The 17,487-nt window shown below is 39.9% G+C and overlaps 1 protein-coding gene across 2 annotated transcripts in view; it reads right to left on the bottom strand.

The window, feature by feature from the left end:
• The window catches only part of GPATCH2 (G-patch domain containing 2), a 192,167-nt gene that overhangs the window by 89,545 nt on the left and 85,135 nt on the right, over positions 1-17,487 (bottom strand). Inside the window, exon 6 of one of the 2 annotated variants that reach the window (XM_045298075.1) lies at positions 15,950-16,462. The exons of the other annotated variant lie outside the window; for it this stretch is intronic. Coding sequence (XP_045154010.1) covers positions 16,274-16,462 — 189 coding nt within the window. The 3' untranslated portion in view covers positions 15,950-16,273. Of the gene's footprint in view, positions 1-15,949; positions 16,463-17,487 lie in introns of those variants that run through there. 2 annotated transcript variants of the gene reach the window in all.

The raw sequence follows: 17,487 nt of genomic DNA on the forward strand, positions 1-17,487 counted from the left end.
CTGGAGGTTAGTTTCTTATTCAAATTCATGCTTTGCACTTTCTACCTGTATTTTACTTCCCTTTACTTCAGTTGCCTTACTTGTAAAAGGGCAATAAAAGGGTAATACCTACCTCACAGGGCTGTTATGAGTATTTTAAGTGTTAATACGTGTAAAGTGGTTGGAAAACTGCCTGGCAGATAATAAGGACTCAATAAGTACTAGTAATGCTTATTAGTTGCACATCTAGATTTTACAACTCCAATCTGCTTTTACCAACAGGTGTGAGATTTCACTTCAGACACAGTGGTTAAAAGGTGCTGCCATCCGGTGGGCTCCAACTCTGGGATGGGGAAGAGCTGCCCTACGGTGCTCCCAAGGCTGTAATCTTTGTGCAAGCAAACTGCAGTGTCCGTCCCTGAGTCCCAACCGCCAAGCTCTGACTTGGTACTGAATACTCTAAGCACTGTGCTATCCAAGCTCCTTGACAAAGCTGTTAGGAGAGCTTATTCGTATTTGCTGGGTCTTAGTTCCAATCCCGTCACTTAATCAATGCAAATAGAAAATGGTAACTTCCTCTTTATTTGACCACTACTTTAGCATTGGGAGGCATAGTGGCACAGTGGTGACATACGGGTTACACGGTTGGGCTGCAAACTAAAGTTCAGAAATTCAACCCCCCCCCCCCCAGAGAAAGATGAGGCTTTCTTTACCACCATAAAGAGCTCCGGTTCCCGAAAATCCCTGGATGTCTGCTCCATCTTACAGGGACACCGTGAGATGGAATTAACTCAACGGCAGTTAAGTTTGGGGGTGGTTTGGTTTGGTTTTACTGTCACATACCCATTCCATCTCCTCAACTCTGTAGATGTAATGTAAACATAAACATAGAAAATTTAAAAAACCCCTGCTGTTGAGTTCATTTATTGACTCAAAGCGAGGACCCTGGAGGGTGGTAGAAAACTGCCCTCACAGGGCTCCCAAACGTAATCTTTATGGAAGCAGGTAGTCAATCTCTCCCTGGAAACAGTGGGTGTGTTCCTTTGCAGACCTTGCTGTTAGCAGCAGGGTTTTAACCATTGTATCACCAGAGCCAGACGCAGTGAATGGGTTTTTGACTGGTAATCATTTGGTATGGAGAAAGCTATTATTTTCTTTTTCGGTTTAAGGATAAAATTAATTATGTGAATGAATGGGCAACTGATTTAGCTTTGATATGGGTACCCAAAATGGTTGACATTGGAACTAAAACTAAGGAAGGATGCATGACAAACTATCCATATGCTAATTTCATGATGTCTACTGACTTCAGTCTTCAAAAACATAGTTTAAATTTTTTAATTACTTACCACTTTACCAATCCTACCCCTACCCTCCAAATGAATTATTTTGACTTTGGGTCTACATTCTTTGTAGCCATTAGATTGTATGTCAACTTGCACCTGTGTGAAAGTGTGTGTGTGTGTGTGTGTGGGATGGGGTGGAGTCCAACTTCCTCTTCACTGGGACTCTGGGTCTGCCTCCAGGGCAACAACCCCTTGTGGGCTGCCAACCGACCATGTTTCCACCGACCTTTGAGCCCTGTGACCCTGCACGTACTGGCCTGTGATCTCCTTGCTTCCCTCTTCACTTTTCTGCATCATTGGCCTGCAGCTACAGGAGTTCGAAAAGGGAGCCAGCTGTGTCAGACCCATGGACTTGACTTGTACTGGGGTGGGATGCCTTCTTGATATAAAGTTCTTTTATATATATATATACACACATATATGTCAAAGGTTTTATTTCTCAAGGTAACCCAGCCTCAGTTTTCTTTCTTAGGATGATTGAGTCAAACTCGGCAAAATGTTCTATTTATATAGTTCATCACTGTACCTCCTGAGATAATTCGTCATGGCAAGCACACAAGTGTATTTTTATTCATGAAAATCTTTCTTGACTATAGAGGAAAACCAAATCCCAGCCCACTGCCACCCAGTCGATTCAGACCCACAGCAACACTAGGCAGCAGAATTAGGGTTTCTAAGACTACATCTTCATGGGAGCAGACAGCCACATCTGTCCTCCACAGATGGGCTAACCACCAACTCTGTGGTTGTTAGCAGGCCCATGCTTAACCCACTGCACCACACAGGGCTCTCAGAGAAGAAAGTAGGTATCTTTAACGTACACATAAAATAAGGTAGTTCTTAACACTGATAAACTAGTATATACCTTGTTAAATCAGCTGATGCCACTGAACTTCAACTTTCTAATCTATTAGATAACCTAGGTTTTTCTGCAAAATCCGTCATATCAAAACCATCCCGTGATTCAAAATCGAGTTCTGAGACCATTTTCATGGAGATTAAAAGTCAAAGAAAAGGAGTTATTTTAAACTTATTTCTTCTGACTGATTTTCCTCAGCCTTTTGCTCAATCCATTAATAAGGCATTTGATCTTAATGAAGCACATGTTTGTACTGCCAGATTACGAATCCTTTGACAGTAGTATCTGTTTAATCTTCACACATGGGCTATTTACTACAATGCTTGGCACACAGTAGGCATTCACCACACTGAAATTAATTAGCTCAAGGTGTGATGCATACAAGGGCATCCACTCGTGGTAAATGACAAAGGAATGCCAGTAGCATTACCAGTTCAGACTAATTCATACTGAGTAGTTCATGCTAACAATGGGCAAACAAAATGATCCCGATTATTTAGGGATTCAATGTAAAAGAAATGTGACAGGTGAAATGTTAATTTGCCTTTTAGTACTTAGAACAGTTGGCAATCGAGTTCAAGTCTAACTCCAGAGGTCAAACTGTTACTTTTATATAAATCGTCTTTCCTGGAGACAGAGGCAACCTTAACTTTTATAGATGTGATACTCAAGTACTCAAGAGAGGTTTTGATTATTCTCAATTGCTTTGGGGGTCTCTTGAAGAGTTGAAGACTTGATTAGTACGCATGGACCACATGCCTGGACCCAGGATAACAAGTAAGCTTACAGTTCACATCTCAATGTAATTTTTGTTATCCCTAAATATCATTACATCAATATTGTTTAGGATTTGCAAACTATATAAATTTGAGGTTAGAGTTATTAAATTAAAGTTGTTAAATGTTAGGTGTTTAGTGGTAGAATTTATTTTCATAGCTTCATTGAGCCTGTAGTCTTGTGTTTATATAGCATCACTATGGCCGTAAGGGTCACTTTATAAATTAAACATTACTATATTTTATGGGAAAAATAATACAGGATGTTGCGTTTTTCCCATCTGCAATTAAATGAACGACTCAGGACAAATCTTTTGCACATGCCAAAGGTTTCTGTATTGTGGCCACAGCAACTTAGCAAACGGGTAGCATTCTGACTGTGGCTTGGACTAGAGAATCATCTAAAAAGCTGGAAAGATGAACAATGGTATTAAAATGGGCATAAATCTTAGTACACCGTGTGTGCGCGCGTGCGCCACGCTATGTGTATTATCCCTGTGCTTAACAGAATGTGGTCTTGGCTTTTTCACAATGTAATACTGTCCTACCAAAGAGCATGCGGATTTAGAAAAGATTCATACAAATACTTTCTGCTGATGCATACTACCCTTCTTCTCTCTAGTCTCTCTTTAGAACTTGCCACAAGTGTACAGGCAGATTAAAAAGTCTACCAAAGTGAATCAAACTTGTGATACAGGGGCTAAGCATGAGTTCAGATTTAGAATTTGGGTTGTTGATTTCTTTTCTTTTAAAATTTTATTTATTTTTTAATCGTTTTATTAGGGGCTCATACAACTCTTATCACAAGCCATACATACATCAATTGTGTAAAGGATATTTGTACATTCATTGCCCTCATCATTCTCAAAACATTTCCTCTCCACTTAAGCCCCCGGCATTAGGTCCTCATTTTCCCCCTCCCTCCCCGCTCCCCCCTCCCTCATGAGCCCTTGATAATGTTTTATAAATTATTTTGTCATATGTTGCCCTGTCCGACGTCTCCCTTCACCCACTTTTCTGTTGTCCGTCCCCCAGGGAAGAGGTCACATGTAGATCCTTGTAATTGCTTCCCCATTTCATATGTGGGGAAAATGGAGTAATTCAACAGGTGAGCATGCGATAAATTGGTAAGGCCAGATGGGGAAAAACCAATTATCACAGTTTGTTTTTTCGTAATTCACAGAAATATTAAACCAGTGGCAAGTGTGAGTTCAAACATTAAGCATATTTCAGAATGAGAAATATCTCAGTGTTCTTCCAACTTGTAACCTTTGGATCAAAGAAATGACATTTTTTTTTAATCCATGAAAGGTTCATTAATTTTAAACCAAGGAATGGTTTATATTTGTAAGTCTATATTTTCTCAATCCAATATCTGAAGATTCCATCAACAAGATTGAAAGAGACTGACTACTTCAGATTTGAAAAGGGCAATGCCCACATGGCTCCCCTGGTACTATACAATGGCAGGTCAAACTTGTGTTCCTCTTGTCCTACAAACAATTTTCAAGCCCACGCTCAATAAATAAATTTGGTCTCAGCACTCCCAATCAGGGCTGCACAATCCCCTCTGTAGCAGACCTATGATAAATGGACTTATTTTCCCAAATCAAACACTTGAATTTAAATTCAGATGAGTTAATGCAAAGGTCAACATTGTAATCAGTTCTTTTGATCTTTATAGAATTTCTGGAGTAATACATAATAAATCTGAAACAAGGCAATTTGCAGCTCTGTATGTGTGGCTGGCAATAAAAATCTTAACGATCAGAGCCTTTATGTACTTAGGGAACGTTTTATAGTAATGGCTATGGTGAGAGCCTCAAAGCATAGGAAATAATGGCAATAGATAACCCCGAAAGACGTGATTTCCTGATTGTTTCTACAATTTATTTATATGTGTATTTATATTAAAACTAAATGAATACATGTCTATGCCGACTGTACATTCGAAGTAGTCACTACCTTTATTATAATCGTCTAGTTGTGAACGACTGTTAGACATAAAAAATTGCTTAGGATAAAAATTAGCATATCGAGATCAACCTATATATTCAATATCTAAACTAGAATTACATTCCTTAGGGGTGTGTGTGTGTCTGTATATAAAGTTCTAGGAGCTTAAGCCATTTAAAAATTAGATTGTGTACTTCAATTTTATGACTGATAAAATGTGGGGGAAAGCACAATTGATTATGGTACAATCACAAAGGAGTTTCAGTGTGCTCTGAATTGAATGTTAAAGAAGGAAGGGAGTAAAAAGGAAGGGTGTCAGGGAGGAAGAGGGGGAGAAAGGGAGGGAAAAGGAGAAAGCACATTCAACCGAGGTGCAGAAAGGAGGCAAACACTGCAGCCAGTCCTTCCATTGCTGCAGCCAGCTGCCTGGTGCACATGGATAGTCCAGCTCCAGGTTGCCCCCTCTTTCCAGCCTTGGAGCCTCTGATAACAATTAAACCTAAGGCAGATGAGCTGGGGAAGTTTTAAGCAATGCACCTCATTATAGACCTATAGGCAGAAAGAAGAGGTTTTTATACTGATAACAGTGACAAATCATAGCCTACCTGTTTTTTTTTCAATATTTTTTTTATTCCCTTGAAATGGCGTCAGCTGTATTCCCCTAAAACTGGTACAGTGTGTGCCCAGTACAGTCTGCTCATTGCAGATTCTGGTTACTGAGAACACCATCACCTGTTACAGCAGTTCAGGGGCTTTAACAGATACTTCGACATAGTAATCAAGATCCGTCTTTAAATAAAATGTAAAGTTATGAAAAAGCATTCTGCTTTCTGGCAGCGAGGAATCTAGTCCCTACAAAATTGAGAGTCGCCCTCCTAGAATGATGTTTGTCGTTGAAAGTGGTGGTGAAGGAGGAGGCAGCCTCAGAGTATTATCTGGTCGCTGGGCTTCCACACCCTTTATCTTTAGACCCAAGTTCTGGGAATGTGGTTGCTGTTAGGTACCACTGGGTTGGTCTTGACTCACAGTGACCCTTTGCACAACGGAACATTATACCCTCACAAGTATTCTCCTGTTCGAGCCCACATTCCCGTTTGTCACCGCTCCTCTACTTTTCCAAGCTCCATGTCCTGTTCCAGGCACTTATTCGTCCTGACAACACGCCAACAGTACGTGAGATGAAGTCTCGCCATTCTTGTTTCTAAGGAGCTCTGGCTCTACTTCTTCCAAGGCCGATTTGTTTGTTCTTTTGGCAGTCTGTGTTACTTACTAGGGGTAAGTACCCCCAAATCTACCCTTGTGCCACCACAAAGACTTACCTATTTGGGTTTCTGGATATTTCATGAATATTATTATTTCAGAGACAGGTATTTCTAATACTCAGGACAAGTCCAATTAGGACTCTTAGCTAGATGCAAACATTGCCAGGGTTTGGCCACACAGCTAGAAATCTTAGAATGCAGTCTGGGGAAAATGCATTCATCCCTAGGTTCTGTGGTTAGTTCTTTCCTTAGTAAGCAAATAAGACTGAGTTCAATTCATGCCTTTGGAGACTGGAAGCTGAACTGGCTTCCTACGAGCCTAGGGATTGCTCTCCAGCTCCATAGAAAAGTGAAGCACATTTCACTGAAAACCATTGTCATCGTCTCCCAAAATGGGACTCTATTTCTCAAAAATGCCAACATAACCTGAATAGGTCACTGAATATACTGAGTTCAAGATGATTCAACAATAGGAAATGATAGGGCACCAGGCACAGACTACGTGACTTATTCAGATGTCCACTGTGAGGATAAATTCCTGTACTCCCTAGGACAAATCAAATATGCTTATGTTTTTCCCGCTAAAGTTTCAAATGTAGGGTGTAGCGATGTCCTCTCACAGTAGTCAAAAAGTGCAGTCTTGTAAGAATGCAATACTAGGGGTCTGACCAGTCAAGTCTCTTGAAGCCAGATAATTATAAGATGTCCTTGATTTGAGGCAAACCAAAAATCAAACCACACCTGGTGCCACTGAGTCCACCCTGACTTACAGCAGCGCTACTGGACAGAACAGAACCAACCGCATACACAGACCCCTTGGGGTCCCCAGTTCTGTGCATCTGTGTGGAAGCAGGCTGCCACAGCTTTTCCTTAGCAGCCAAGCACTTAAGCACTGTGACATCAGGGTTCCTTTGAGTGAGGCAAGAGTCATTAAATCCTTCCCGTAATTTCTACAATGTAGCCTACATGAAGAAAACAAGCATACAAAACACGAATCAACTGCATGAATGTAAATGTACACCTAGAAAGAAAATCCAACTTTTTTCTTAATTCCTGCAAATATTTCTTTATGATCTACTATATGCAAGACAATGGGCTGGGTGATACATCGTGTCAACAATAATCTCATTTGAAAGTTTACAACACATCTCTCAGATAAATCATGCGGTAGAAGCAGAGGACATCCCAGTTTAACTTAATAAAAGGTTAAAATCAATTCCATGAATTATATTTTAGATATTCATTGTGGACAGAGTGAACTTGAGGTCCAAGCCTCCCTTTATTTTTTTAAATTAGTGTGTCCAAGGTGGTTAACTGTCATGCATGTTCAAAAACAATTCAAAGCCCTTTTCTTGAAATATCCTAAGATGGGCTACACCCAAGGTGAAGATGCTCTAATCTATGCATTATAAACTTTCACAAAAACAAAACCGAGCCAGCTGCTGCTCAGTACTAGAATGGTGGCATTCCTATACTTAAAAGCGATGGTCCAGGTGGCATTTGGGGACATGAAAGAAAACAAAGATTACTGAGCACCTGCCTTGACCAGGCATGTGCAGGAGATAATTAAACATCATTTGCTTTGCATGGTTTTCTGAAGGAGAAGGCTGCCTTCCAAACCAAAAGCAAACTCACTACCATGGGGTCGATTCCAACGCACAGTGACCCTATAGGACAGAGCAGAACGCCCTGTGTGGGTTTCCAAGACTGAACCTTTCTCCCTCAAGCTCCGTGGTTGTTTCAAACCTCTGACCACGTGGTTAGCAGGTCAATGAGTCACCCTCAGTGTCACCAGAGCTCCTCAGTGCTGCCTTAGGGATTAAGAGAGAAAATTCAGGGCCCCTGGTGGCATCGTGGTTACCCATTGGACTGCTAATTGCAAGGTCAGCAGTTCAAAACTACCAGGCACTCCATGGGAGAAAGATGGGGCTCTCTACGCCTATAAAGGGTTAGAGACTTGGAACCTCTACCTGTACCTGTGCTATAGGATCATTATGAGCCAGCGTCCACTCGAAGGCATGCGTTGGGTTCTTTTGGTCTGAGTGTGGTAGCTAGGTGCACTGGCCCTAGGGTCAGTTTTGGATTTATATCTCAGTGGCAAAATTACTGAACAGTATAATAATCATGTGTAGTTTTTATTATCCAGTCTCTGCACCAGTTCCCCCACCTATAAAATGATAGAAAAAGATCCTTTCTGAATTCACAAGGGATGATGTGAAGATTCACGGGATATTAGATGCCCACTATTTTCCACAGTCCTTGGCACACTGTAGGTGCTGATAACAAGTACTGATACTGAACACTGGTAAACAGAAATCAAAATAGTCTATGAAAATATTAAATGAAGAGATAATGAGGAAATAGCCAGTCCAGTCTACAATCTCATGGGACAAAAATAATAGGACAATTTAAAAAAGAAGACCCAGAATAGCAACCAAAGAAGAAAAAGTAAATGAGAAATAATTCTCTTATCCTCGCCTGGCTAAGTTTTATAGTCATTCCATAACATGAATGAGCTACGAGTTAATATATTTTACTTGGGGTATCCATGTATGGCTAGACTTGAGCTACTATCTGGATAAAATCTGACTAGGCAAACTTCTCTAGATAGCATGTCTCTAAACTAAGGATCTGTAGCCCAAATTCTGTTGTCCAGAAAGCGCAGAAGAGCCAAGAAGCGGTAGCGTCAAGACTGATTCCCCAACTAGGTCTTCACAAGCTCTCAGCGTGTCCTGTATAATGGTTACATTTTCAGGTACTCAGCAGTGTTGCACATAGCAGGTGATACCAACTGCTGGAAGGGGACAGGTTACTGACAATCTGGGGAAGGGACCTAGATTATGTGCTTCAGTATTCAGTTTTCATTGCCAAGCACTGAATAAAGGAGGCCGTTGGCAAAATGTGTGGGAACCTATACGCTATCATTTCCTTCTGAACAAAATCCTAGTTCGGGCCCACTTAGTCGTTCTTGTTCGCCTCACTGGGACCATCAGTATCTTGATTTTCGCTTTTCTCCCCGAATCGTTCTATTCCTTTGTCTTCACTTTCTTTTGTTTCCAACCCAGAGGTTGGAATTCAAAGACATCCCAGTCCCCTTTTCAAATCCCCTCAATCAGATGACTGATGGGAGAGGCTGCAACCATGTGCTCCCACATTGCAAGGATTCGGAGGCTCGCACAGACCGGGCGGTGTTTGGTTCTGTCACATGCTGGGCAGCGATGAGTTGGAACTGACTTGGTGGCACTAAAATCCACAAGGACACGTGCAAGAGCCCAGGGAAGCTCTATTCACAGCATCCAGCACCCAGGTTGCTCCCTGTGCTTACAGAAAACTAAGCTGGAGCTCCATCAACGCACAAGGGGCCCTTAGTGGGCCGACTTCCAAGGGTCTGTAGCAGCTCTCTCAGGTTTCCACCTAGGAATTTGAACGCTAGCTTAAGTCTCTTGATACAAATTCTTGCCCACTTCCCCGTCACCTCGCTTGTGTAAACAAACCTGCCAGCTGTTCTAGCGAGGATGGAAACACGAACACTTCCTCATTTTTCCTCCCTGAAATCTGTCAAATGTAACTCCAGGCTACCTCCTCTTCCCGGTACAGCGAGCCTTCACACAGCTCCAAAGGCCACTCCTCAACCTCGCCCAGTAGTGTAGCCTGCACACACCGCACGGAAGCACTCACTGGAGCCACTGAAACCGGACTGCGGCCAGAGCAAAGCCCCTTCAGTTTTCCCACTTCCAAACCCAACTGCCACAAACAATTGCCAACTCTTATGGCCTCCAGCCTCTCTCAATGACTGAGAGAGCCGGAAATCTGCTGACGAGGCACAGGAAACGGGACTCTAGGAAACCCTGCCTTTTGGCATGAGAGCAATTACATCATGACCCACTACATGAAATGTACTTAACTCATCTCACTTAAGAGCAAAGAGTAACTCAAACAAAAAGTTAAAGGATCTCTTAAAAAATTCATTAGAAACTGTTTTTGTCTTTCTTTTCCTCCTTCAGAGTGCAGACTTCATCTCTCTCTCTCTCTCTCTCTCTCTGTGTGTGTATCGCTCCACATATTAGAAGGTATATTTCAAGACTGCCAGTCATGTCTAACAATTGGGAAATGAAGACAGTAATGTTGCTTTGGGATGAAAATGCTCCAGAAGCATTTAAGATTTTGCTGCTGCTGTATATTAGAAAGATCGGGATCCCATGAGAAAGTTTACTTGATTGATATCTTCTTCCTCCCTCCACGTTTGACCTTATGATACAAATGAATGGTTTCACTCCATCTTAATTACAGCTCAAACAAGCCCGTTCCAGGAGAAATAATACAACGCTTAGGGTCTCTTGTCATTCACCCATTTGCTCATTTGTTTATTAATTCGTGATTCAAACAAGCCTTTGCTTACCGCTCATATGCCTTGGTAAGATAAATCTACTCCAAAAGAGCTATCTGTGAGGATGAGCAAAGAGAAGAGCAATCCAGATAAACCTCTGAAGTAAGGAATATCAGAAAATAGAGACTTTTTAATCAGCAGGCCAATCAATCAAAGAACGAGCTCATCCTGATGCCACCCATAGAGATATTTTTTAAAAAAAGAAAAGTTTAATGATTGAGTGCTTTAATTGTATTTAGGTTTAGGTTCACAGGTTCATGAGGGCAAAATCATGCTTTAGTTTGATGTCAATTGCTTTAAATTATGTGCAAACAAAATCAAACCTCATTTCCTTTTGATTAGTGCTCTAATGGGAGAATTCTGCAAGGAATAACTCTATCCCCCGTTACAGTTCCCTTTCTTACACGCCAATCTTCTAATTGTTCCCAATTCTACTCTCCACTTGCCCTCTGCTTTTGGGACGTGGAAAAGGTGGTGCATTCTAGTGGTGAGACCCTCAATTCTATACCAAAAAGAGAAGGGGCTACCACTGTAATCTCTCCAAGCCTCAGGGTCCTTGTTGAGCAACAATGTCTAATAAAGATGAAGGAACTCTTGATAGCACAATGGCTCTGTCCCTGTTGCTAAGGAAAAGATTGGAAGTTCAAACCTACCAGTTACTCTCTAAGATGGACAGCCTTGCAGTCCCTATGGGAAGTTCTACACTGTTCTACAGGATGACGAGGAATTAGAATTGACGACAGTGGGTTTAGGTAGGTGAGAACAATTTTGGACATTTGCACATATATTTTTAAAAGGTCTCCTATACAAAATCCCAAGAGGCAAATGTTTGAACAGAGCAGATTTTACCCCATGGTTTGAAAATCAGGAAAAGTATGGCCAGGATTGTATCCTTTCACTATAATTAATTAGATCTGTATGCTGAACAAATAATCTGAGAAGCTGGTCTACATGAATAAGAATACAGTATCAGAACTGGAGGAAGGTTCATTAACCACCTGCCATGTGTAGATGACACAACCTTGCTTGCCTAAAACCAAAAGGACCTGAATGAAGTAATTACTAATAGAGATCAAGGCAATTAAAAAAATCTTCACAAGTGGTCCAATATGCAACATCATGAAAAATGGAGGGGAAACTGTCAAGGATTTCATGTTATTTGGATCTGCAGTCAACACCCAAAGAAGCAGCAGTTAAGACACAGATATTTGCTTCAAAAGGCCTCAACATGTTCAAGAACAAAGATGTCCCTGAGGACTGAGGCGCACCTGACTCAAGCCATGGCATTTTCTGTCACCTCATAAGCATGTGAAAGCTGGACAATGAATAAAGAAGATGCGAGAAGAATTTATTTATTTATTTGAACTACAGTGTTGGCAAGGGATAATAAATATACAGTGGATTGCCAGAACAAAGAATAAATCCATGTTGGAAGAAAGACAACCAGAATGGTCCTTGGAAACAAGGATAGTGAGACTTCCTCTCACAGTCTTGGAGGTGTGAGTAGCAGGGCTCAATTACTGGAGAATGACATCATGGTTGGTAAAACAGCGGGCAGGAACACCTTCCATGAGATGGAGTGACACTGTGGCTGTCGCAAGGGGCTCAAGGTTAGGAATAACTGGGAGGAGGGTATAAGACCAACCGGGGGTTCCTTCTGTTGTATATAGGGTCACTATGAATCAAGCAGACTTGATGGTCCTTAACAACAACAAAAACTTATAACAGATGTGCAATAGGGCAACAGCTATCCTATTACTGTTAGTATTGTTATCTAAATATTTACAGACGCCTGCCAAGATCTAGGCAGATTTAGCCTGGGGACACAGTGGTGAATCGACTGGATAGCTATGGCCTTCAGATTTGCCACTCCCTACCTGGTTAAAAAAAGCACACACCCAAAACCAGCCAAAATCTTAAATCTCTTGCTAATTGGCTAAATGAAAGGTATTCAGTAATGAAAACACAAGTAAAAATAATTTTCAAAAATAAAATAGCTTACTTCAACTTAAAATGATTTCGAAAACTTGATTTTTTAAAAAAAATTAATTTTCATTGGTCACACAAAAGTTACTTGCCTGTGTAATATAATTTTAAGGTATCCAATACTTTAAGAATGAACAATAAAATGTGGTACTAAACTATGTTTTTTATAATTATACATTGGTATAACTATTTGAAATACATGTAGAAAATCAAAGTAAATGATGACTAAATTCTGCAGTTACATGATTAGAAAGTGTAATTATAGAGCATATAATCACAAACTTCTTAGAAAATGCTGTTGACATGACATGAACAGATCATTTTTCACATACTTCTGTTTATAAAACTAGAAAACAATTATTCATTATTTGAAATACTTCATTTTAACTAAAATTATTCTGTGTCCTCAGCTTAAGAAATTAAAAACAAAGAGGGACAAGCCTGAACCAGTCAGAAGGGCACAGTAGTTTAGTTCAGAAACAGAGTAAGACGACTGGTCAGTAGGTGACGTCTTAGCCCTTTGCAAGCCTGCATGAGCATTGTACTTGGTGTTGCGGTCATCGAGCAGCGAAAATAGGCTCTCGCCAGATTTGTATGGTAGAATTGGGATCCAGCTAGACCAGAGGAGGTATGCTTGTACAGATAAGAGCTGGAAACACAGGGAATCCAGGGCAGAAAAACCCCACAGGACCAATAATGAGAGTAGAGATACCAAGAGGATAAGGAGAAGGTGGGGAAGAAAGGGGGTACTGATCACAATGATCTACATATAACTCCCTCCCAGGGGGGCAGACAACAGAAAAGTGGGTAAAGGGAGACATCGGACTGCATAAGACATGAAAAAATAACAATAAAAATTTATAAATTATCAAAGGTTCATGAGGAAGGGAGGGCGACGAAAGGAGGGAGGGAAAAAATGAGGAGCTGATACCAAAGGCTCAAGTAGAAAGAAAATGTTTTGACAATGATGATGGCAACAAATGTACAGATGTGCTTGACACAATGTATGTATGTATGGATTGTGATAAGAGCTGCACGATGTCCCAATAAGAGGATTTAAAAAAAAAACAGCCTAGGAGAAAAAAAACAAACTATAATTGTTTCTGTTCTGAGCTTTATTTGGCCAGGTATGTTGACTTGGTATTTACTTCCTGATCGCCTTTGTATTAACTGTGATTTTTTTTATAACCTATGTTTACCTAGCCACAGCAACCTAAAGATAAATTTCACCTATCTTAACAATAACAACAACAAACAAGCAGGGCCTCACACAGTGCTTTCTCCAGTCAGTGGCAGTTAAGGAATGGTCTCTCCAGATGACTGTCCCTCACAGCACTACTTGGGAACTGGTTGACAATGGCAATTCTCAGAACTAGTTTAAGCCCACCCCAACTGGATGCGAAACTCTGGGAGCAGGACCCAGGCGCTCCTATATTTACAAGCCTTCCAGGTGAATCTGACGATCAAGGTAAAGTTAGAGAACTACTGCTGAAGGTTAATGTATTCAAAAAACCGATATTGCTTATGCTTTTCTATTGTAACCGTGACAACAGTACCCCCCAAAGTCCCCTTTGACAGTCCTGTTTAGCAGCCTGAACTATAAATCGAGAAACAGGAAACGATGCATTCTGTATTATCTTTTAATATTATCATCTGCTATTTGCTGAAAACTTACTGTATGATAAAAGTCTTGCTAAGGAATATCTATTCATTAACAAAATAAAATGCCATGAAATAAGTACTATTATGGACCTTACCTTATGAGGCTGGCAACTAACAGTACAGGGGCCATGTAACCTGATCAAATGACTAGTAAATAAATACGAAGCCTGCAGGTCATTATAAACATATAATATTGCCCTTAATTTGTTTTCAGTTATCAATGTTGTAGATACTACAGACAATATTTCCCAGCACTGTATGCCATGGGCTTTGTTAATTCTTAAATAATATCTCATTCTAATATAACTCCAAATAGTACATCTTCATACATATTATTTAGAAAGAATAGTAACTAACATACTAACAGTCCACCCTGATGTACGTAGATCAAATCTAATACACTCTTTCCATAGCTCCTGAAAGTATCCCAACGAAAGCTTAACGCTTCCAGTGTCTGCGAGACACTGCAGATGCACAGGTAGTCATTAGATTCTTAAGCCAATTAGAACAAACATCAAAAATTCACATACATTCAAAATACATTCATAGGGCATACTTTAATAACTTATCTCATTGACGTTCCACGTGACCTAATACAAAGTCTATACACTTTCACCTGTTTCTGAGCCTGAAAAGGTAGTGAAAGGAGGCACAAGAGGGCAAAGGGAGAAGAGTCGATGTTCAACAGAGAATTTCAGCTGGACAGTGATGAAAAGTCCATATGTTACAGTGCCACCATAAATTATGTTGGAACGAATGGTCAGGCCACAAAGGGGTTCCAAAAATAGGCTGGAACTGCTCACAGTCTGAAAACAAATTGCTTAACTTCCAATATGAGAAAACAGTGTTCTTGACACATATTTCCACGTGGCCACTACTGGGTGAAGCTCGGTCTACAGAGATGAAATACAATATGTTGTGGCTTTGAAACTGGAAGTTGTTATTCCATCACGACACTAAAATGCACAGAAATCTGCATGAGTCTGGTGCCTCAAGGCTTACAGATTTATTATGAGAAAAAGACAAAATGAATGATGGCATGTCAGGAGGCCCGCACCCTGGGAGTGAACCTGCATTTTAGCGAAATGGGAACCTCAGAAGTCTTATTGTTTAATCATCCCAGGAGTTAAAGGGAATTTGCATTATATAATTATTGGTTTATCTAAAAATACATATTTCAGTGATCATAATGGGAATATCATAAATCAAAAGCAGAAATGCTCAAAGGGTTCCACTGTCCATTATTAATGAGCTCATTTCCTTAAAGACAAGCACCAAATCTAAAATGTTAGGATATAGTTATACACCCTTTTCCCTTTAAAGGTAGAAAAATTATTTTTAAAGGCACACTACTAGGGTGTTTGTTCACAATTTCTATTAGTAGCTCAGAAAATAAAACACTATCAGTCATTCAATTTATAAAAATTTCATTTTAAGTACAACATGACTGCAGCAGAGCATACGACATAATCACACGGTCTTGTTTGTTTTGTTTAATTGGTGTGCCTCAAAGGGAGAAAATACAAGAATTATAGTGACTGATCTTATCACACAGAATTAAAATCTCGAAGGGTCAAGTATGGCGTTATTTTATTTACATCAAGCAATATCCAACTAAGATTGCCACGGGCATATGTTATGACTATTATTCAGAATATGCATCTTATCTCAACAAGAATAAAGTATTTTTAAAATATCACATATAATACTTTAAAATTGTTTTAAATTCCCAACACGATTGCTTGTATTTCTGCATTACGGCTTTGAAATGCTTAAGCAGAAATAAACACATTCATATTCAACAAAAAAATCTCACAGGACTCAAGAAAGAAAGATTTCCACTGCGATTCCGGTTGCATTAAGATTATATTCTCATTTTGAGAAGTCATTTGTCAACAACGGAAAATATCATTAGCTCGGCTTTGCGAAAGACAATGAATGACACTTTCGTGTAACTGAAAAGTAACTATGCGCTTTCAAAGCAAGTAAAAATGTGATATTGAACTACCAGGAGAGAATCAACACAGTGTAAAGCCATATTGTCCCACAGCATGAAGTGATCAGATGCCTGTCTCCGATGATGGACAGCTCTGGCCTAGTGAACAGGCAGAAAAAGAAGAAGAAAAAATTCCATTTACTCTCGCCCAGATGGGACCAACTGGACACTTCAGCGCAAACAACTCATCCTTCTTCGGACCTTCTTGTCCAGCTCTTGAGCTAGCTCCAGCTGATAATGATGAATATCGAGGCTGCAGTAAAGTGGGTGACAACAACAGCTTTGTTATACTGCCAGTCTTTCAGTCTTGTCATTATTACACATTGAAGATTTATTTGATATTATTGTTGTGCACAGGGTCTAGCCATTTGCAATTCATCACCTACTACAGAAAGTTCAAGACAGTGGCCGAAGCTATAATTGGCACATCCACCTGCTTCTGAAAATTATGAGGTCAGTAGTCAGGGCAGCCCAGTCTTCCCTGAGCCCCAAAAGTCACTGCAGGCTCTGGCTTACAATCCTCAGGCCCCTATCTGCACACGAGCATCTCGTGAGATCACTTTCAGAATGCAATTTTGTCTGGCAATTGAATAAACTATATCTTTAGTGCAGCCTGCTTGCTGGTGAACACTAAAAGGTTATGACTATGAGAAAGAAATGATGAAACCATCAGAGCTGCTGGGATTTGAATGTGATTATTAGTATTATTATTATTATTAATGTTGCATTTACTAAGTGCTGATTCAGGAATAATAAGTAAACTCAATAACAAAGTGTATTTAATCTGATATGATCTAATTGGAAGAAGTCAAACTAACTGAACCACAAATCTACTTTGGAAGCGTGTGGTGTATCTAATGTATATATACATGTGATACATGTATATTTCTCTGTGTATAAAAAATATACACAAATGAGGGAGCTTCAAAAAATTCATGGCAAAATGGAATTAAAAATGGAATTTTTCCATAAACTTTCTGAAGCCCCTTTGTGTGTGTGTGTGTGTGTGTGTGTGTGTGTGTGATGTACCATTAATACTGCTTTAGAAAAATTGGAGAATGAAAATTAGATGTAAATATGTCATTGTTTCTATTCAAGACCTAAAATAAGCTAATCCTAAAACATTTGGGGTTTAAACATTACTACGTTAGCATTGTAGATGATTTTGATACAGAAAAGTGTCAGTCATAAAAAAGCATACTTTTGTGGCTGTTGTTATTAAATTTCATCATTCTTCCTACCTTTATTCATTTTAATTTTCTTTTTGCTTCCCACAGA

The sequence above is a fragment of the Echinops telfairi genome, unplaced genomic scaffold (assembly GCF_000313985.2).
Source record: "Echinops telfairi isolate 266 unplaced genomic scaffold, ASM31398v2 ScPeMD7_7424;HRSCAF=8462, whole genome shotgun sequence".
Classification (NCBI taxonomy): Eukaryota; Metazoa; Chordata; class Mammalia; order Afrosoricida; family Tenrecidae; genus Echinops; species Echinops telfairi.